At 44.1% G+C, this 21,722-nt stretch overlaps 1 protein-coding gene across 2 annotated transcripts in view; it reads left to right on the plus strand.

Moving 5' to 3' along the window:
• The first annotated feature begins 549 nt into the window (after window positions 1-549).
• TSEN2 (tRNA splicing endonuclease subunit 2) overlaps window positions 550-21,722 on the plus strand; it is a 42,525-nt gene continuing 21,352 nt past the window's right edge. For both annotated transcript variants that reach the window (XR_013996776.1, XM_081105650.1), the window contains exons 1-6: window positions 550-584; window positions 7,941-8,134; window positions 10,630-10,711; window positions 13,657-13,693; window positions 17,773-18,286; window positions 19,135-19,212. Coding sequence is in view for 1 of the 2 variants with exons in the window: in XM_081105650.1 (XP_080961776.1) it covers window positions 7,961-8,134; window positions 10,630-10,711; window positions 13,657-13,693; window positions 17,773-18,286; window positions 19,135-19,212 (885 nt within the window). In the remaining variant the exon portion in view is untranslated. The remainder of the gene's footprint in view (window positions 585-7,940; window positions 8,135-10,629; window positions 10,712-13,656; window positions 13,694-17,772; window positions 18,287-19,134; window positions 19,213-21,722) is intronic.

A 21,722-nucleotide genomic window follows, 5' to 3' on the forward strand; every position in this document is an offset into this window, starting at 1 on the left:
CCTGGTGTGCTGTCCTTTACACTGCACAGGGCAGCCAGCGCACAGTGGCTTTGGGCCAGTTGTCTGCGCTGCCTGACGCCCTGCATGCTGCAGCTTATCCGTCTGCATTGAGGAAGCTGAGACCAGGTCAGGGGCAGGGTCCGGGAGGCCCAAGCGCCCCATCGCCCCAGGCGCGTGGACTCCCAAGTCTTTAGACCAGGACTCCACTACCTCCTAGCAGTGTGACATGGAACAAGCGACTTCGGATCCCATCCGAAAGTCGGGTCCTGCGGATTGTTGTGAGAATTAAACGAGAATAGTAACCGCATGACACTGGGGAGGGCAGGAAGGAGGCCGTGCTGCCTCTGCTTCGCTCTTCACGAGGGGCCAGCGGCGCGCACAGAACGCCGCCACCCGACCCCCCGGCCCGCGTTCAGGCTGCGCGCATGCGCACTCGGCGAGAACCCGGAGGGCGCGCCACGGGCTCTGCGGCTGCGCATTCGTCCAGCTTTGCGACCGCACTACTTGACGGCAGAGGTGACCCCCCCGCCCCACACCCGGGCCGGCGTTGTCGGGGTAACGGCGAGCGCGTGGGGTGGATGAAGGTAAGGCGCTGGCCTAGGGGCGGGAGGCGCGCTGGGCCCAGCACAGGCGCCGGGCGAGGTCTCGCCGCTGCAGGAAACGGCCTCTCCGCGAGCCTCTCCCCGGGCTCCACAGCCAACCCCGGCCCTTCTGGGCCGCGAGGAGGAGGCTCGGCTGCCGGGATGAGCTCCTCTCCTCCTCCTCGTGCCCCTGTAGCCTTCGTACTTCTCTTTTTTCCTTCTTTCTGGAAGTGTTCGCGCCACGCCCCAGGGCTGGAGACGTCGAAGTGCAGCTGACCCTCTGCCCGAGAGGAGCCTGGCCGCTCGTGGGGTTGCTGGGAGCGGGGGTGTGGGCGGGGGGGTGGCAGGCACCTCAGGAAACCAGCGGAGGGATAAGTTAAGATGGATATAGGACTTTGTTGGGCCCTGAACACTTTTTGGCTTGTGCGCCGTCATGTGTTGCAGTTGCATCTACCGCCTGGCTAGCACTTCCCCAGGGGAGCCCGGCACCGCGCGCCTTCGCACAATTACCTGTTCAATCCTCGCAACAGCCTTCAAAGGGGTATTGTTTGTTTATATGTCTTGGTCTTCGGTTCTAACTTGAAAGCTCCCCAGAGGCAGGATTGTTTACCTCGCCCCTTTTATCCCTGCCTCCCCGAGCCCCCGAGGTTAGCAGTTGGAGTTCAAACGTCGTTTTAATTGGGAGCAGGCGAGCCTTGCAGGGTGGGAGGTTTTACCCAGGCTTGTTAAGGCTCGGTGGACCCAGCGAGTTGGAAGAGTAGATGTAGCTGCCTCCCCCCTTTTGGTTTTGCTTTGTTTTGTTTGGAATGAACATTTATTGAACACCTAAAGGGTGTTAGCTTATCTGCTCCAGGGAAGAATAAAGAACAAGCCCCGCTTTTAATAGAAAAGTAAATACACTTAACACTTCGGGGCGTCTGGAATGATTAAGCCCTGGTTTGGGAAAGGAAAATTAACAACCTCTTACAGGTACATAGCCTTCAGCCCTCCTGAATCCCTTTCCCTATCTGTACAATAGGGAGTAGGGGGCTGTGGGGATTAAGTGTGTTTGAATAGGCCATCCTGCAAGCAGTGGTTGGCAACTTTGGCTACATGTTGAAATCACCAGGGTCCCACCCCAGAATTTCTGATGCCGTTGCAAGTGAGGCCTAGCCCAGTGATGGCGAACCTTTTGAGCTCGGCGTGTCAGCATTTTGAAAAACCCTAACTTAACTCTGGTGCCGTGTCACATATAGAAATTTTTTGATATTTGTAACCATAGTAAAACAAAGACTTATACTTTTGATATTTATTTTATATATTTAAATGCCATTTAACAAAGAAAAGTCAACCAAAAAAATGACTTTGCGTGTCACCTCTGACACGTGTGTCATAGGTTCGCCATCACTGGAGCCAGTGGTCAGCAAACTCACTAGTCAACAGAGCCAAATATCAATAGTACAACGATTGAAATTTCTTTTGAGAGCCACATTTTTTAAACTTAAACTATATAGGTAGGTACATTGTTATTAACTTAATTAGGGTACTCCTAAGGCTTAGGAAGAGCCACACTCAAGGGGCCAAAGAGCCACCTGTGGCTCGAGAGCCGCAGTTTGCCGACCACGGGACTAGGCATTAGGAGTTTTAATTTACCCCCAGTGATTCTAAGGGCAGCTAAGCTTGAGAGCCACTATTATATGCCAACCCAGGTGAATTTTGTTCATCTCTTTTCATTTGTCATAACCTACACTGTTTCCAAGTCTAAACCAACCAACCTTCACATCCCAAACTCCCTGACAACTGACCCAGTCCTTCCTGTGCATCTGTGTGTGCTTCAGACATGGGTCTTCTTCTAGGCCAGTCTCCCTGCCTTACAAACCTCGCATCTTCCCTAACCATGGGGCTTTGGACACATGCCTTGCTCCCCTAAGCCTGGGTTTCCTTGTCTGTGAAATCAGGATAGCAGTGCCCACCTGTGCAGCACACAGCATTGTACCTACCAACGATGGTGACCTCCTCTAATTTTACTCACCTCCCACACCTTACATCATGCTGTTCTCCCGCCATGGCACTAAAGAAACATTTCCTAAATGCCTCTTGCAGATTTTGAGAGTAGCAGATTCAGTCCTTTCTCCCCGTCTTTGCCTTCCAAAGTCAGCACAAGGTAATTCTTCCACAAAACTATGAAGATCATCTTGTCTTACTGAATTTTTAAAATAACAGCTTTCTTGAGAGATCATTCACATACCATAAAATTCACCTTTGTAAAATGTACAATTCGGTGATTTTATTATATTCACAGAGTGATGCAGCCAGCACTGCAATCTAAACATTTTCATCACTCTCAAAATAAACTCTATGCCTATTAGCAGTCACTCCAAAATTTCTCCCTTTCCGCAGCACCTGCAATTGCTAACCTAATTTGTGTCTCTATGGGTTTGCTCATTCTGGACATTTCATATTAATGGTTTTATACCTATAGTACGTGGTCTTTCGTGACTGACTTCTTTTACTTAACATAATGGTTTCATGGTTCATCATGCACATTGTAGCATGTATCCGTACTTCATTCTTCTATTATTGATAATATTCCATTATATGAATATCCTATATTTTGTTGATTCATTCATCCATTGATGGATATTTGGGTGGTTTTCACTTTTTGGCTTTTATGTTAACATTCGCATACAAATTTTTGTGTGAACATGTTTTCACTTTTTTTTTTATATCTGTACCCGGAGTGGAATTGCTGGATCACATGGTTACTCTGCGGTTAACATTTGGGTAACTTCCAGGCTGTGTTTCTAGTCCTGTTCAATTTGAAGATGAAGAAACTGGGCTCAGAGAGCTTGAGTGGGTTGTGAAGGTCACACAATAATAGTGGCATCTTTGTATATATGGAAGGCCTACTCGGAGCCAAATTCTTGATGTGCATGCTGTCACATGGGCAGCGTTGACACTAGATCCTGGTTGTTGAGGTTTTGTGAAAAACTGTTTTGGGGTGTGTTTTTTTTGCAAGAAACCTACCATATACACTTGGATTAGAGTACAGAGTTGGTTTTCTAAAATTATATTTTTATTGATTTCAGAGAGAAAGGGAGAGGGAGAGAAAGATAGACACATCAATGATGAAAGAGAATCATTGACCGGCTGCCTCCTGCCACTGGGGATGGAGACTGCAGCCTGGGCATGTGCCCTGACTGGGAATCAAACCATGATCTTCTGGTTCATAGGTCAATGCTCAACCACTGAGCCATACTGGCCTGGCAAGAGTTCTTGCCATCAAGTGTCATAGCTCAGTATTGCTTATTTAGTGTACATTCGCCATCAGAAAGGGGAAAATCCTAAACAAACCAGACAAATTAAAACATAACTTTTCATTTCACTTGTTTGAGAGGATTTAAATTGGAAGTTCTTGAAGTTAGCCATTAAGTGTTTCCTTTTAAAAAAATTACAAATGTAATATATACAAGTCAAATATTAAACAGAGGTTAAATTACAAATGAAAGTCTCATAAAAGTCTGAATTGCTCCTAGAAATCCCTAGAAATTTTCTCACTGGAGATCAATGTCCTGCCTCAGAAAAGCCAACACAATATTGTTTAAGCTTTAAAATAAATTGCTATTTCTACAGTTGCATACCAAAGAGTTGACTTAGGTTGAGGAATATGTCAGCAAGTGAAAATCTGGTTAAGATACCCTTGGAAGAAAATCTCTTAATTGCCCATTAACATGTAGTATTACATAGTTTTGTTATGAATGCTGTATTTGTGTGTGTGTACTATGTGTACAGTCATGCTCAGTATGTGATTACATTGAGGGATCTTACTTAGAAATTATTCTAGCATTTTGCTGCTTGGAATACTTTGGCAGTTCTATGAAGGTTCTGACTTGCTGATTCTTATTTTTCACCGTTATCTTTGTAACTGATTTTCTATTTAATTTCTCTAACTCTTCCTTGATCTGTGTTTTTTCTTTGTCCTCATTTTATTCCTCAACTTCTTTGAGAAGGTGGATAAAGGCATCATACATTGGACAAAGCTTTTATTTATTTATATATATTTTTTGAATGGTCATGAGTCCTTAAGACCGTTCACCTTCCTTTCTCAGCTTTGACCACCTTCATTGGCTGTGTCAGACTTGGTTACATCCCCTGCCCAGTGGGATGTTGGTATTGAATGCAGGAGGCACCTAGATAATTAGTCCTACTTCTTTCTTTGTGAGGGTTTCGAGCCATGTAGTTTACACATGTGTAAAAGGGTTCCACTGTATCTTCAAGCAGCAGATACACTGACAGCTTAAACTGAGTCTAGAGCAGGAGTGGGCAAACTTTTTTACTCGAGGGCCACAATGGGTTCTTAAACTGGACCGGAGGGCCAGAACAAAAGCATGGATGGAGTGTTTGTGTGAACTAATATAAATTCAAAGTAAACATCATTACATAAAAGACTCTAGACTCTAGACTCAGGACTGAGGGAGCAGCAGATTCAAGTCTTCTGTCTCGTTCTAGGGCATCTACTCATGGCTTAGGGTGGCTGGCCAATCTCTTGCACTGTTTACATTTTTTTCCCCTTGAGTATGGTTGAGTTTTCCTAAGTTAAATGCATCTACCATGGCTCTATGTTTTTATCGCACAATACACTCAACTCTACTTCCTTCCTTTAGCCATTATTGAATTGCAGCCTGTTAGGTGCTTGTTTTATTTCAGACTGAGTGTAAGGCCTGGAAGGGAGAGGTACTGACTTCAGCTTCCTTTACTCTCTCCTAGTGCTGAGTGCACAGTAAGTAATCCCACAATTCTCCATAACCCTTTAGCTTCTAACCTTGAGAAACAGTGAGCCTTCAGACAAAGGGGGACAGATGCTACCTGTGCTTGCAGCAGAACCTGGTGAGAAGAGCCTGGGCTTTGGAGTTCAGCAGACCTGGGATGGTCTAGTGCCCAACTCTGGAGCCTTTTATGTAATACCAGAGGCCCAGTGCACAAAATTCGTGCAAGGGGCTCAGCCCTCACAGTCCCTCACAGCCTCGGCCGGCCCTCGCAGCCCCAGCTTTGTCCAGAAGGTCGTCCAGAAGGTCATTTGGTTGTTCAATCTAATTAGCATATTAGCTCTTTATTATATAGGACTAGGGGCCCAGTGCACGATTCATGCACCTTAAAAGGAACTATGGGCCACAAAGCTATGGTGGGCACAGGGGCGGGTATTGGCCCATCCTCTATGCCCCCACCCAGCCACTCCCGCCATACCCCCGGTCCCCTGTCTACTTGCAGCCCCGCTCCTGGCACTGCTCCCACACGCTGAAGGCACTGGCCCCGCTCACACTCGCTGACAGCATGGAGCTATTGGGGCCAGTGCCAGCAGCAAATGCGAGCGTGGCCGGTGCCATCAGCAGGTGCGAGCAGCAGCTCTGGCACAGGCTGCAGGTGCAAACGGGGCTGGTGTCAGCAGCAGGTGCAAGTGCCTGGCGGGCCCGCAGCATGCAGGAGCAAAGAATTTTCAGTAACCACCAGAGGCTCACCCTGATGACAGTGACCAGAGCCCCACCTTGGTCTGGCGCCCCCGCTCACCTGCTCCACCCTCCCACCACAGCCGATGCCAGCCATGTTCCGCATTCTGTCACCTGCTGCCGATGCCCACCATGATCCATGTGCACCCCTAGTGGTCAGGCACATCATAGCAACCAATTTTTCAGTTGTTCTGCCATTCGGTCTATTTGCATATTAGGGTTTTATATATATAGATCTTGAACCTGAATCCATTTCCTCATCTATGTAACGATGTTGGTAGTTCTCATCCCATAGTAATAATTATAGCAAATACACACATAGCGCTCACTGTGAACTGGGTACTCTTCTAAGCACTTTATGTGTTTTTTTTGTTTGTTTTTGTTTTTTTAAATATATTTTATTGATTTTTCACAGAAAGGAAGGGAGAGAGATAGAGAGTTAGAAACATCAAGGAGAGAGAAACATCGACCAGCTGCCTCCTGCACACCCCCCACTGGGGATGTGCCCGCAACCAACGTACATGCCTTAGACTGGAATCAAACCCAGGACCCCATCAGTCCCCAGGCCGATGCCCTATCCACTGAGCCAAACCAGTCAGGGCAACTTTATGGGTCTTACTGAACATAGAGGGTTGTTGTTTTTTCATTCTTATTTTGGAGGTGAGGAAACCAAGGCACAGAGAGATTAAGTAACCTTTGCCCACAGTTGCACGACTAGGAAGTAGTGAAGTCGATTCCATTCCTGGCACTCTGGCTTTACAGTTCCTATTCTTAGCTAATTGGAGGTACATCATGGACCCTTAATTGGGAATTGCTGCTGTCATTTTTATTTATTAATTTACCTTAAAAATTGGAAGATGAGTGCTCGGCTGGTGTGGGTCAGTAGTTGAGCATCGACCTATGAACCAGGAGGTCACGGTTTGATTCCAGGTCAGAGCATATGCCCGGGTTTCAGGCTTAATCCCCAGTGGGGGGCATTTAGGAGGCAGCCGATCAATGATTCTCTCTCATTGATGTTTCTATCCTTCTCTCCCTCTCCCTTCCTCTCTGAAATCAGTACACATGTTTTTTTAAATTGGGAGATGACTGACATAATGTTTGGAATGTATTTTAAGATCCCACCCCCTCTTTTTTTTTTTAAATGGAGTGTCAACTAGATTTAATTACTTAAGAACAGGGTCTCTTAGTTTTATCTTTATATCCCCAGATCCCACCCCCTCTTTTTTTTTTTAAATGGAGTGTCAACTAGATTTAATTACTTAAGAACAGGGTCTCTTAGTTTTATCTTTATATCCCCAGCACCTCTGATATTAAGAGCCCAGATAGGTACTGAGTAAAAGTTTATTGGCTGAGTGAAAGAATGGGAGTGATCCTAGTAGGCAGGAATCCTACTGTGCTTGCTTTTAGGAGTCTTTTGCGTGGCATTGTGACTTTTGGGGCATATCACTAGGCCTCAGTCTCAGCCGTAGTTAGAAATAATGCCACTGGCTTCGTGGGCATTGTTGTAGGAATTAATTGAGATATTCTAGGACTGTGGTTGGCAAACTGCGGCCCCTTGAGTGTGGCTCTTCCACAAAATACCACGTGCAGGCGCACACATACAGTGCGATTGAAACTTCGTGACCACACTCAAGGGGCCAAAGAGCCACATGTGGCTTGAGAGCCACAGTTTACCGACCACTGTTCTAGGAGATTAAGACTTGCACTGCTTTTACAAAATATTCTTGTGACTCTGTGTCTTTTAGTTCACTGCTTTATAAATATGTTATATTTCCCACAGACCTAGGTTTTCTGAGCCTAGGTATACCGTAAGTGTACTCACACTTTTTATCAGTGTAGTTATTGATTGTTTCTTTCTCTTCATTATATTCTTTAGAGAACAGTTACACTTGAAAAATGGCGGAAGCCTTTTTCCATGCCCCGAAGAGGAAAAGAAGAGTGTACGAGAATTATGAGTCTCCATTTCCCATCCGTTTTGGTCAGAAAGACTTCAAAATATTCCGTGCTGAAATGATAAACAACAATGTGATTGTGAGGAATGCAGAAGATATTGAGCAGCTGTATGGGAAAGTAAGTACAAGGGGCCCTGGCACAGCTACTCCCTGACAACCTGGAGCTACTTCCTTCCTCCTTCTCTCCATCCACTCCCAAAACAAACCATAAATGACCCGTATTCTTTTCTTGCTATTTAGTCTCCTGTAGGAACACTATAGTTTGACTCAAGTGCCCTAAAGCCATATATTATTAGGATAACTGCCCCACTCTGGACCCACGTTTTAGCAATGAAGTAGGGTCAGTAACATTGACCCCTCTTATCTTTCAGTTATAAAAAGCAATGCACATTCATTGTGTTAAAAAAAAAAATTCATGCCGTAACCGGTTTGGCTCAGTAGATAGAGCATCAGCCTGTGGACTGGGGTCCCAGGTTCAATTCTGGTCAAGGGCATGTACCTTGGTTGCAGGCACATCCCAGTAGGGAGTGTGCAGGAGGCAGCTGAATTGATGTTTCTCTCTCATCGATGTTTCTAACTCTCTATGCCTCTCACTCTCCCTTCCTCTCTGTAAAAAGTCAATAAAATATATTTTAAAAAATATCAAGCAGTTTATAGATATTAAATTAATGGGTAAAAAGTTAAAATTCCCCACTTACTCCCATTCCATCCCCAGAGGTAACCAGAGTGGCATATTGTCCTGGCTCATGGACAGATGAGATGAGGCTTCAGCATGTGTCCTGGCTCTGCATCTGCGCTCTCTCGAGTTGGGGACTTCTTCTTAGATGAGGACAAGTTGTGTGGTTTTTGCTGTTTTCTATGGATGATAGGTTTGGGTTGAAATTGGTAACTTGCTCCCCTCCCTGCCCCTCATAGCCAGTTCATCAGTGGGCCACTTTTTAAACAGCTTTATTGAGGTATAATTTACAGCCATAAAATTCACCCGTTGTAAGTGTACAGTTCAGTGATTGTAACAAATTCATAGAGTTGCACCACCACCACCACAATCCCGTTTTAGAGCCTTCCCATCAGCACAGAAAGTTCCTTCATGCCCATCGCACTTAATTCCTGCTCTGCTCCCAGCCTAAGGCACCCAGTGGTCCACTGCCGGTCTATAAATGTGCCCTCTTTAGACATTTTTTTTTAATGTATTTTATTGATTTTTTACAAAGAGGAAGGGAGAGAGATAGAGAGTTAGAAACATCGATGAGAGAGAAACATTGATCAGCTGCCTCCTGCACACCCCCCACTGGGGACGCGCCCGCAACCCAGGTACATGCCCTTGACCAGAATCGAACCTGGGACCCCTCAGTCCGCAGGCCGACGCTCTATCCACTGGGCCAAACCGGCTTCGACCTCTTTAGACATTTTTATAAAATATATAGGTTTTGCCCTGGCCAGATGGCTCAGTTGGTTGGAGCATCATCCTGTACACCAAAAAAAAGGTTGCTGGTCCTATTCCTGATCAGAGCACATATCTAGGTTGCAGGTTTGATCCCCAGTTGGGGCACATTCGTCAGGCAAGTGATTGATGTGTGTCTCTCTCTCTCTCTCTCTTTCTCTCTCTCTCTCTCTCTCTCTCTCTCTTTCTCTCCCCCCCCCCCCTTCTTTCCCTCTCCCTTCTTTTCCCTCTAAAATAATAAAAACATATCCTCAGGTGAGGATTTATATATATACATATACATATGTGTGTGTGTGTGTGTGTGTGTGTAAGGGCCAGTGGCCAGAACGCTGAAACGACTGGTCATCAGGAGGTGCATGGAGCACCTCTTGGTCCCTCCCCTGCAGCCACAGGCTCAGATCGAAGCAAGGCTGGCAGGCACGGCGAGGTGCCTGTGGGTGGGTGGGCTGTGAGCGTGGCAGGGCAGTGAGCGCAGAGGAGTGGCGGGCGGGTGGGCAGGGCTGTGCAATTTCACGCGCTGGGCCTCTAGTATATATATGGATGTTTGTTTTAACCACCTTCCCATAGTGGGATACAGTGGGTGGCATTGACCTTGGTGAGATGAAGGTCTAGGCCAAAGGCAGTCTGTTCACATTTGTAATACATAACATTAAATAGGAGCTTTGTAAATTGGTATACACATTATTTGTTCTGACTGTTAAATCTAGATGAGGGTAAAAAGTGTTCATTTTATTATTCTCTCAATTTCAGTTTTCTATGGGCTTAAATTAAGAAATGGGGGGAGAGGGGTTAATGTTGTTTTTGGAATCAGCAGGAAGGAGTACAAGAGAATCCAGGAAGCTAGGAAGCTTTTTTGTACCTGGTAGACTTGGTTCCTGCTTTTAGACACATGCTCCTGACCCACATGAAGAAGAATCCCTGCCTCTGCCTGCCCTGTTGCCTTCAGCTTATAAGACCTAGACTGAAATCGTTAGTTAGGAGACAAAAGAGGTATACGAGAAACTTATCACAAATAAAATGCTAAGATCTTCATTTGTATTCATTAGATAATCAGAGGGAAGGCGTAAAGCTGTGAAAAGTGCAATAAACTTCATTAACTCATTGTGATTCTCCCTTAGCTAAAAAATTGATAACTAAAGGTGAACTAACTTTATTTGCTCTCTTCCTGGAAGGGTTATTTTGGAAAAGGAATTCTGTCTAGAAGCCGTCCAAACTTCACCATTTCAGATCCCAAGCTGGTTGCTAAATGGAAAGGTAAACCTGCATGTCATTCAGTTCTTTTGGCAAAGTATTATTTCCTTTCATTTTTTATCTTGCACCTCAGATTATATCATAACATTCTAGTGGAGAAGTAAGAGGCACACTGACAATTTACTGCTAGAAATTGTAGCTAGAATCATTCTAATAAAGGTGAAAAGGTTCTTATAATTGAAATGCGTTTTATCTAATTTCTGGAATTATCAGACGTGTTATTCAGGCTTTTCTGTTGTTAAGCATTGCCTAGAAGAGTATTCTGCATGTGGAAGGTAGTGATTATTAGGTACCTGTTCACCTGTATGCAAAATGAGTTTTATTTCTAGAGTTAGAATTTACAACAATAACTTTAACATTGATGTATTTGTTAAAACATAGTAATGTGTGTAGTTCTTACTTGCTGATCCTCTTTAATTTATAAATCTTTTATTTTAGTGTATTTCTCTAGGGAAGTCTCATGGTAATTACACAGCCAATATCCGATTAAAACATAATTAGAAAGGATTTTTTTAATCCTCACCTGAGGATATGCTTTTCATTGATTTTTAGAACAAGAAAGGAAGGAGAGAGAGCGAAATATCATTGTGAGAGAGAAACATTGATCGGTTGCCTCCATAGATGTCCCTAATGGGGATTGGACCCACACCGTGTACCCTGACCAGGAATCAAATCCATGGCCCTTCAGTGCACAGGACAACGCTCCAACCAACTGAGCCACACCAGTCAGGGCTAGAAAGGATTTTTAAAAACATTATATTGTAAGAAAAAATACAAATTAAAACTCTACTTGAGGTATCACTTTAGCAATTAGATTGGCAAAAATCCAAAAGTTTGACCATCGGTAAGGCCCTGAGAAACACTCTCATGCATTGCTGGTGGGAGTAATTCTTGAAATAAAAAAGAACCTGTATATCAAGTTGGTTGTAGAGCCACAAGGGGGAAACTATTTTGAATGATTTCAAAACATGATAATTGGACTATTCAATTCTAATGGGTTAGACTTTATGTCAGTTATCTCTTGCTACAATGTTATTTAACAAACCACCCCAAATTTCGGTGGCTTTCAGAGCAACCAAATTGCTTACAAGTCTATAGGTTTGCTGGGTAGGTGTGCTGATCTTGGCTGGATGGGCTCATCCTTATGTTAGTCATGGGTCAGCTGGCTGCTCTAATGGGTCTAGTCCAGTAATGGATCTAGCTGGACTCACTGATAGTCTGGTTGGCTGTCAACTGGTCTAGGATGGCCTCAACTGGGGCCATGGGGGTGGAGGGGAAACCATGTGTGTCAGCCTCTGGCAAGCTAGCCCAGGAATGTCCTCATGGTTATGGTGGAGGGTCAAGAGCAAGCCCCAGTGTGCCCATGCTTTCCAGGCCTCTGCGTGCATCATGCTTGCTGATACTTCACTGGCCCAGAGTCAGGGTTTGGCAGATGGCAGACCTGAGGAATTGGGGCAATCAACCTGCCATATACTGTAAGGAAGAACGAGCTACAAAATAATCTTTACATTGTTTTCAGCAAGTATTTTATGGGTTGTAGTGTTGTTACAGTGATGCTGAGCCTGTGATATGTATATTGTATAATTAAGCAAATCAGTAATTTTGATGGTGTGGTTAAGAGCAGCCAGGATTTTTTAGATGAAACATCTTGTACCAGGAAGCAAGGAAGCTGTCATAAACTACTAGGCTTGTTTCAAAAGAGGCTTCTACTGGCCATGGAAACATTTGGGCATCAATAAGAATAATGCTACAATTTATTTTAAAATGTATTCATTCATAATAATACCCCCAAAATGCTTGAATCCTTTCGTTCATACTGACACATGCCAGAAGAAATTCATCAGTCACCTTCGGAGGATACATCATTTTGAAAACTGGAATGTTTGAACTGGTTCTTAGGGTAGCCACATAGTGAGGGCTTTGTCTTTAAAGAAGAAATAGTAGGATTAGAATGCCACCGTTTTGCATCCTCTAATGAATTATTAGATCTAGGCATTGATCAGCAGTGGTGCTGATGACATAAGAAGAATCAACAAGACATTTTGTGTCTTCTGATGTTTATGTTGTGGTTGGTTGGTTGGTTGATTTTTTATTGATTTCAGAAACAAATATTTTTCACCCAGCCCTTCAACATCCCTCCCACCCAGCAACCATCAGTTTATTCTCTATATCTATGAGTTTGTTTCAGTTTTGTTTTTTCATTTATTTTGTTTTCTCGATTCCACGTGTAAGTGGAATCACATGGTGTTTGTCTTTCTGTGTCTGACTGACTTCACTCAGCAGACTACCCTCTAGGTCCACCCATGTTGTCTAAAACCCACACCATTAGGTGACCCAATAAACATTTTAGGTGGAAGGACCCCTCCAACCAGATATCCAGAGCTAGAAATAGAGCCCAGAACTCCCAAATCCATATCCAAAACCCTGGCTGGGTAGCTCAGTTGGTTAGAGAGTCATCCTGATGTGCAAGTTCACACCCAAACACCACCATGAAACGTACTTTAACAGCCCTTTCTTAAAGGCACAGCTTTCACTGCAGGTGCTTATGTAGCACAGGGCAATGAGGCTAAAGTGTATAGCTTTAGGGTCTCTGTATTCTCATCGGAAACTTGAGAGCATGAGCATTCAGAGGTGGCAGGAAGGATTCCTCTGCATGCCATCCTGCTTAGCTGCAGTGTTGAGTTGAGAAGGATTCCGAGGTCACATCTGAGCCCAGCAAGAGCACTGATTGGTCAGCTGCGCCTGCCAGGGGTTTGAGTGCAGGGAGTGATGGCCTGTAAAGCACATGTTTGCCATTGCTGGTTGGACAGCCAGCCTTTTAGGTGTGTGATTTTGTGGATGTTGGGATGTTGGAATGTTCTTAGTGTTTTCTAGGTTTTCAGTGTTTTTTCTCCTTAAGGAAAATTTGTCTGAGTTAATAGAACGCCTTTGTTTCTTTGTTGTTACAGATATGAAGACAAATATGCCTATAATCACATCAAAGAAGTAAGTCATGGTGAACTGCAGCCTTGGTCAAAATTATGGCTTAAATCAGGTCTATTTTTAGGAAACCTTTTCTGATGTGTCACAATAGAAATTTTTTGATATTTGCAACCATAGTAAAACAAAGATTTATTTTTTGATATTTATTTTATATCTTTAAATGCCATTTAACAAAGAAAAATCAACCAAAAAAATGCGTTCGCGTGTCACCTCTCACACGCGTGTCATAGGTTCGCCATCACTGATCTAAATCCTCATCATCCCTGAGGAGCAGCTCGAGTTGCAACTCCTCTAGGAAGCCTTTAAAACCACACAACCCACAGTGATTTCTCATCTTGCTTCTGCATGTTCGACGGGATCTGATAGCCTCTTTTGTTTACATGCCCAGTAACCCCGTGGCCAGAGGAGTGTCTGGGAGGCAGTGGCACCAGGGAGATCTCAGTGGCTGCTTTGGCTAACACTGCGGGCTGGGCGTAGGGGTAGGGCCCCAGACTGTGGGAGGGACCAGCTAAGAACCTGGCAGAACCCGCATCCCAGAAGGGCTGCCTGTAGGCAGGTTGCTGCAACCAACACTGAGACCAAGAAACAGAAGCAAAGCCTGCCCCTCAGCTGTATGCTGACTGGGCTGGCAATAAAGATGAGGTGGCACCAAGCCAGTGTGAATATGTAAGTTTCTGAATGCCGCCTACCTGAGGGTTACCCCTTGTAACCTCTGCAGAGTAATATTCCAAGAGTGTTATTAATCCTTGTATTAGTTCCCTACGGCTGCCATAACCAAGTACCACAAACTTGAGTGGCTTAGAAAAACAGAAATTTATTCTCACAGATCTGGAGGCCAGAAATCCAAAATCAAGGCACGTAGGGCTGTGCTCCCTCAGACAGCTCTGGGGGAGGATCCTCCCACGCCTCATGTTAGCTTCTGGTTGTGGCCAACATCACCGTCCTCATCATTATGGCCAATGGGCTCTGGTTGCTCCAACAGTGCCAGTTACTGGTCTATATACCTGTATCATCTCAGTTCATCTTCTTAAGAAACCTCTCAGGTAGGAGTAGTCGTTCCCGTCCCGTACATGGGAATCTGCAGTTACCTTGCCCAAGATTACATGAGATTAAGCCAGAAAGTCCAGCTCCAGAGCCTAAAGGAATTGACCATAATGAGAATAATATAGTTTTGTATGCTGGCATTTCTTAGTATGTCCCTTGTGCTAGGTACATGCTAATAACATGTTTATGGGTTGTCTCCGTAAGTCCTTCCATCCCCCCGTGAGGTAGGTCCTGTTGTTTTCTGTCTCTGACAGGTGAGGAAACAGAACCAGAGGAAGTTAAACTTGCTCAAGGCCAGTACTTGGGCCTAAGCAGATGGACTCAAAACCAGTTTGCTGTGCACTCCCAGTGATAAAGGGGCAATAAGCAATAAGATGGTAGAGAAGGGCACTCTATGGAAATGGAAGAAGTGTGCTCAAGGCATAGAAACACGAGCAGCTGAGGCGTGTTCAAGTGGCACCATCTGTGTTGCTGCCCTAAAATGGGCCTGCTTTTCATCAGTCTCATTACCGTTTCTAATCAGAGCCGCTGACACCTTTTCCTTCTGCCGCCCTCCCCTTTCTGACTTTCGCTTTTCTTTTCCTGCCGTTTCTCCAGCAGTGTTTGGGGTTAATTGCAGTAGGATTTGGCTTTTGAAGGCATTGCCAGCCAATTGGAGGACACCTGTTCTATGACCCATATGCCATATGTCTTAGTCATCTGTGCATCTGGCTGTTTTCATCATCAGTCTTACTTCGAGGCTTTCTTCTCCTTACTTTGATAGCCACTGTCTCATTTGCGCTTTCAGAAATGAACATCTGAGGTCATTCTGAGACAGAAATGCAGGCATGATTCTGGCATTTGTCAGAAAAGCAAAAAGAGGCTGGAGGTGCTAGTGGCTTAGCTGAGAATCGTGGAAGTGCCAACTGCAGAGCGCGATGTGCAATGCTTGTCCCCACAGGACTGCCTCTGCCCGCGAAGAGCAGCTAATTAAGGTGTACATTTCCATTCATTAAGATGTCATTTGCATCTCAGTGTGATACATATTGAGTCAAAATGTTTTTATTTTTCAAGTCTCCCTAAAAACCCCACAATCATTATAGGAACACATATTTATTGAGCACTTGCAATATCCTGAGCACTTCACACGTCTTGTCTCCTTTAATCCTTGCAACAACCCCGTGAGGGAAGTACTGTTACCCCTGGTTCACAGAAGAACTGAACCTTAGGAAGGTACGTAACTAGTGCAAGACCATGATGGAGGGAGGGTTTGCACTCACATCTGCCTTGGCCACTTTTTTGCCAAGAGCAGAGCAGTGACCTGTGTGTGCTTCTCTCTCTACTCCAGATCTTCTGCTCAAAGCGGAGAACTGTTGAATCTTTCATTCTGTGGTTCTTTCGTATATTTTGAGTCAAGGAATTTGATAAAAGTGGAACCCTTCCCCAGAAAAATATACATTGACACACAAATTTGTGTTCAGATGAAGATTTATGGACCCATAAAAGCATCAAACCAATGCTTTAAGTGATATGAAGAGCAGAGATTCTTTTTAGATCTCTCAGGTGAAAGTTTTCCCTGCATGCACCAGTGACCATACTTTTCATACAGGTGAAAGATATCTCGCTGTTGTATGGGCAGCTACATTTTTTTGCCCTCAGTATAAAAAGTAGTACATAAAATGATCCTTCTGAGGCAGTAATACCATTTTCCCCATCTTATGGGTGGAAAAACTGAAGCAGAGAGAAGTGAAGTAATTGGCTTTGTCACACAGTTATAAGTGACAGAATCAGGGCTGACCACAAAATGTGCAAGCCAGAGTCCATGCATGTCATCGCTGCATCATCCTGTTTTTTCAGGTTAGGAGTAGCCTTGCCAGGTTTTAATTTTTAAATCTAAGAGACTCTTCCCAATATATAGGAATGCATGTTCATCCCCATGAAGAATAAACAGGATGTGGACAGTTTGGAGATTCTTCTGATGAATTAGGATTAAGCAGCCACAGATCTCTTTTTCAAATACTGCAGAAGCCGCCTTCCTTGTTTAACTGTGTGGGATGTAGCAGTTCATAAGCTATGACAGAGTCAGACATCCCTATGCAGACAGAATACTCAAGTGAAGACTAAAGTTACATCTGACGGCTCACAAGCCATGTGTCCTCTGGGTGCTTTTTACACTGATCACGGTAGGCAGAGGCCGGAGTGCTGGAGTTTCATGGAGTCTTTGGCCTTCCACAGACCAGATTGCCCACACGTGGCATGGCCTCACGTTCCATGCACCATCCCAGCAGCATCGTTAGATGCCGACAGTCAGCAGAGCAGAGCCCTGTTGTCTTGCTGTAAATTCTGTAACTGGGAGGTGTTCAGGGCTTGCCTTCAAGTTTAAGAAACTAAGCACGTATTTTCTCATTAAAATATAGTTTAAAAGTTATTATGGAAGAAGGGGCCTTTTCTGTTAGGATGCTTGGCTGTATGTACTTAATCGTAATCATTTTTTTCCATGTGCAGTGGAGATATTAGGAGGTACTGTGAAAAATATTGAAATGTTCATTTTTGCTTTCCAATACTAGACAAAGGCTCTTTATGTTATGAATGGAAGATATATCTGAAAATGCAATACCTAAAAATTGAAAATAATACAGAACAAATTCTGACAAAGGATGGCCATTTTCTCTTTATATTTACTAAAATCATTTGGTCCACCAGTTTTAAATTACACAAATTGTCATACTTTGCTAAACTGAGGTAATTCTTTTTAATTCAGCAAGCTAAGTGAAGCTTTATAATAAAAGCAAACAAAAGTAATACATGTTCATTGTAGAATAGTTAGAGGATGCAGAAAAGTATAAAGAAAACATTTACCTATAGCCCACCATTGAGAAAAACCACTGTAAATATTTTGGCTTACTACCTTCTCATCTTTTTTACATGTTCTGTTGTCTTTTTGTGTGTGTGTGGGGGGGGGGGGGGGGGGGTTGGTTTTTGTTTTTGTTTTTGTTTTTTGTCTGTTTTTTTAATTCTAAAATTCAAGTGTTGTTGCTAACACTATTTCTATTTTGCAGGTATCGTCGTAGTGTTGAATGGGCCACAAAGCTCATGCGAAGACAGGGGAAGGATGAGAGTACAGTGCACAGAATCCTTGAAGATTACACAAAACCACTTGAGCATCCTTGCATAGAACAGAATGAAGGCGTTCCATTGCATGATGAGCTGAACTCTGAAATGGTTTCCAAAATAGAAGCCACCGCAGATAGAAAGGAACTTTCTGTGATGAATGGAGACTTGAAAAAGTCAGGTGATATGGAGAATCCCAGTAAGCCATCAGACTGCCTGCAGGAAGGCCCTGGGCATGACCCACTACCTGCAAACGGCTTGGATGAACACTTATTAGAGGTCACTGTGCCTCTGTCCCAAGCCCATTGTAGCCAAAAAGGTGTTCTCTCCCAGTGTGGCAGTCAGGACAGCAGCCAGCGAGCGGGTCTCCTCTGTGCCAGAGAGAGCGGGCCTGATGATGAGTATGTGCTGGTGGAGGAAGTCGTGTGTGATGTGAACGAGAAGGAAGATGCCCCACGTGAGGTAAGTAGAAGAAAATAAATCACTTCTTCCAAAGCCATTTGCTTCTGGCCAATAGAAGGTGTTGGCTAATTAGACATCCCTTACTTGGAACTGGTAGCAGTCCCATATTAAGCACCCAGCTGATGTGAGAGGCAGTCAGGACACCACACTGCAGACGCTCCAACAGAGCCAGTGGGCACTGGGTCCTGCCCTGGTGGCTCAGTAGTTGTGAGGGCTGTTTCAACTAAAACCTTAAAGTTTGTGAATAACTTAGCTTTTTAATAAATGAAAGCAGGTCCAATAATCCTCCCTTGTTAAGGAGAAAGAGAAATGCAGTGGTGCCTGCACATAGTCTTGAGTACAGCCGAGGGGTGGGTCTCAAGTGTGGAAGTCGGCCGTCACCGGGGAAGCACAGGAAGCAGGTTAACAGGCCTTCCTTAGGGGACGCTGTCAGAGCTGCCCTAGAATTAGCTGTAATGGCCAAATGAGAAACAATCTAATCGTTAAGGAGTATGTGGAACACCCACTTGAAGAAATATTAGCTAGCCTTTCGAGTGAGGTTTATGGCTCATTAAGAACCTAGGCACATGCTTACGAGGTACAATGAAAAAAGCAGCACATAAAATCAACCAACAAAATGATCACTACGGGAAATACTCATGAGGCACAAAGAAAGGAAATAAAATGTTAAAGTAGAGAAGCAAAACTTTTCCACATAAGTAATAAAAAGTTAATTTTAATAGTATGGATCCAACAGTTGTGAATCTAGGAAATTTATAAGAAAGTTGTTCATTTTAAAATGCAGTATCCTTCGTGTAAAATGTAGTGCTTCCATTTGTTCTGTATGTATTATCTTTCTTTCTCTTTAGTCGGGACAAGAGAAGAGACTAATCTGCAGAAGAAATCCATACAGGATCTTTGAGTATTTGCAGCTCAGCCTAGAGGAGGTATGTGCCAGCCTGTTTCCTTTCCAGCTACTGGTCTCTGGGACTGGGCAACACTGTAGATTATAGAGTCTGCCTCCAAATGCAATTCTGCCTGTGATTCAGTAACTCTGGGTATTCCCTTCTGCGAATTCCCAATACACGCTCCCTTTAAGACAATAGCTGCTTTCTCAAAAGTTGACTTAAAAAGTGGCTTTCTAACAACTCCATCACGTTTTTCCTGTGATTTGGAATTCCTCTAGCCTGTGTTCACATGACATTCAGTCCTTCCTTTTTTTAAAAATATATTTTTATTGATTTCAGAGAGGAAGGGAGAAGGAGAGAGAGATAGAAACATCAATGATGAAAGAGAATCATTGATCGGCTGCCTCCTGCACTGGGGATCGAGCCCACAACCCAGGCATGCACCCTTGACTGGAATCAAACCTGGGACCCTTCCGTCCACAGGCTGACACTCTATCTACTGATCCAAACCGGTTAGTGCCAATCCTTTTTATGCTTACATTTGTACTGTACACAGACGTGTCCTTTCTGCCCTTCAGGGTAGCACCTCTTCCTCAGTCTCATGTCCATGGGTGTGCCTCCTCTCCAGGAGCGCTCCTGCCGGTCTTGCATAGCTTCTGCAGTGCCTAGCACAGTTCTTGGCATGTATCTAGGTGGCAAGGAGTGCTTGTTAAATGCATCCACATGGGTGATTTCATAGATGTGTGCACAGAGAAGTAATTGTGTCTCTGTAGCCTCTTGATCTCTTGGTCTGCACGTCCTCCCTTGCAGAGAAGCCAGTGATACAAAAAACAGACTTTCAGAGCAGGAAGGGATGTTTGGAATTATTACTTCATCTCATTTTACAAATGAGACAGCTTAGTCTACTGTTGAATATACAATAGCCACTAGCTGCGTGTGGCTATTTAATTTAAACTAATTAAAACTGAACACAATTCAGAATTCTGTTTCTCAGTTGTGCCAACTACATTTAGAACACAGCAGCCCTGTTAGTAAGCTCAGTGGTTAGAGCATTGACCTGCGCATTGAAGGGTCTCAGGTTCGATTCCCGGTCAAGGGTACATACCTGGGTTGCAGGTTCATTTCCCAACCCTGGTCAGGGCATGTGCAGGAGGCAACCAATCAGAATATCTCTCTCTCATTGATGTTTCTCTCTCTCTCTCTCTCTCTCTCTCTCTTTCTCTCTCTCGGTCTTTGTCTCCCTCTCCCTCTCCCTCTCCCTCTCCTTCCCACTCTGTCTAAAAGCAATGGACCTGGGAAGGGAGTGAGATCTGGGTAGAGGGAATCAATGGGGGGAAAACGGGTGACTTCTATAATACTTTCAACAATAAATATAAATTAAAATATATCTATATACATAAAAGCTTAAGCGACCGTTACAACCAAACGACCGGTCAACCAGTCACTATGACATGAACTGACCACAAGGGGGCAGACGCTCAATGCAGGAGCTGACCCCTGGTTGTCAGTGCGCTCCCACAGCCAACCTCCCACAGCCCCTCCCCCTGGCCAGCCAACCTTCTGTGGCCCCTCTCCCCCCTCAAACCTCCTGGCTGACCAACCTCCCGCGGCCTATCCCCCTAGGCCAGCTGGCCCCCCAATAGGCCTGGATCGCCGGCCAGGCCAAGGGACCCCCTCCCCCCACCCATGCACGAATTTGTGCACTGGGCCTCTAGTGTGTGTATATATATATATAAAATAAAATAAAAGCAATGGAAAATATCCTCAGGTGAGGATTAAAATAAATAAATAAATATGTAAATAATAAAAAAACATAAAAAGGAAAAACTAAAATAATCACAGCCACATGTGGCTAATGGCTACTGTATTGGACAGCACTGTGGATAGGTGCTTGACCTCTGTGTCTCAGCTTTCTTCTCTAAAACGAGGGTTATATAACACCTTATTTATAAGATGGTCTGGAAATTAAATTATGCCTGTAATGGGTTCAACACAGTGCCTGGTATATAGTAAATGCTCAGTAAGTGTTAGTGCCTGCTATTCTTATTATCATCATTATTAAGTTAGTTGTAAAAGCTATTTAGTAGCTAACTGGCACTTTCTTTCACAATCAGTTTTCTTTAAATCCTCACCCAAGGATATGTTTTTATTGGTTTTAGAGAGAGAGGAAGGGAGAAAGAGAGAAACATCGATCATTTGTCTCCCATACGTGCCCTGACTGGGGATTGAACCCAAGACCCTTTGGTGCACAGGATGACACTCCAACCAGCAGACTCACGAGCCAGGGCACAATCAGTATTTTTTTTAATTTAAGTATAGTTGGTATACAATATCACATTAATAAAAATTTATTTTTTAACAGTATGAATCCAACAAATATGAATCTGGGAAATGTGTAAGAAAATTGTTCATTTTTAAATGAGGTCTCTGAATAACATAGCACTTGTTCTGTATGTATTTATTCTATATGTGTTTTCTTCCTCTTCGTTTCAGGTATGTGCAATCAATATTTTACAAAAATATTCACTGGGTATTTACTTTGTGCCAGG

This window comes from Myotis nattereri, assembly GCF_964212035.1.
Source record: "Myotis nattereri genome assembly, chromosome: 14".
NCBI classification, from domain to species: Eukaryota; Metazoa; Chordata; class Mammalia; order Chiroptera; family Vespertilionidae; genus Myotis; species Myotis nattereri.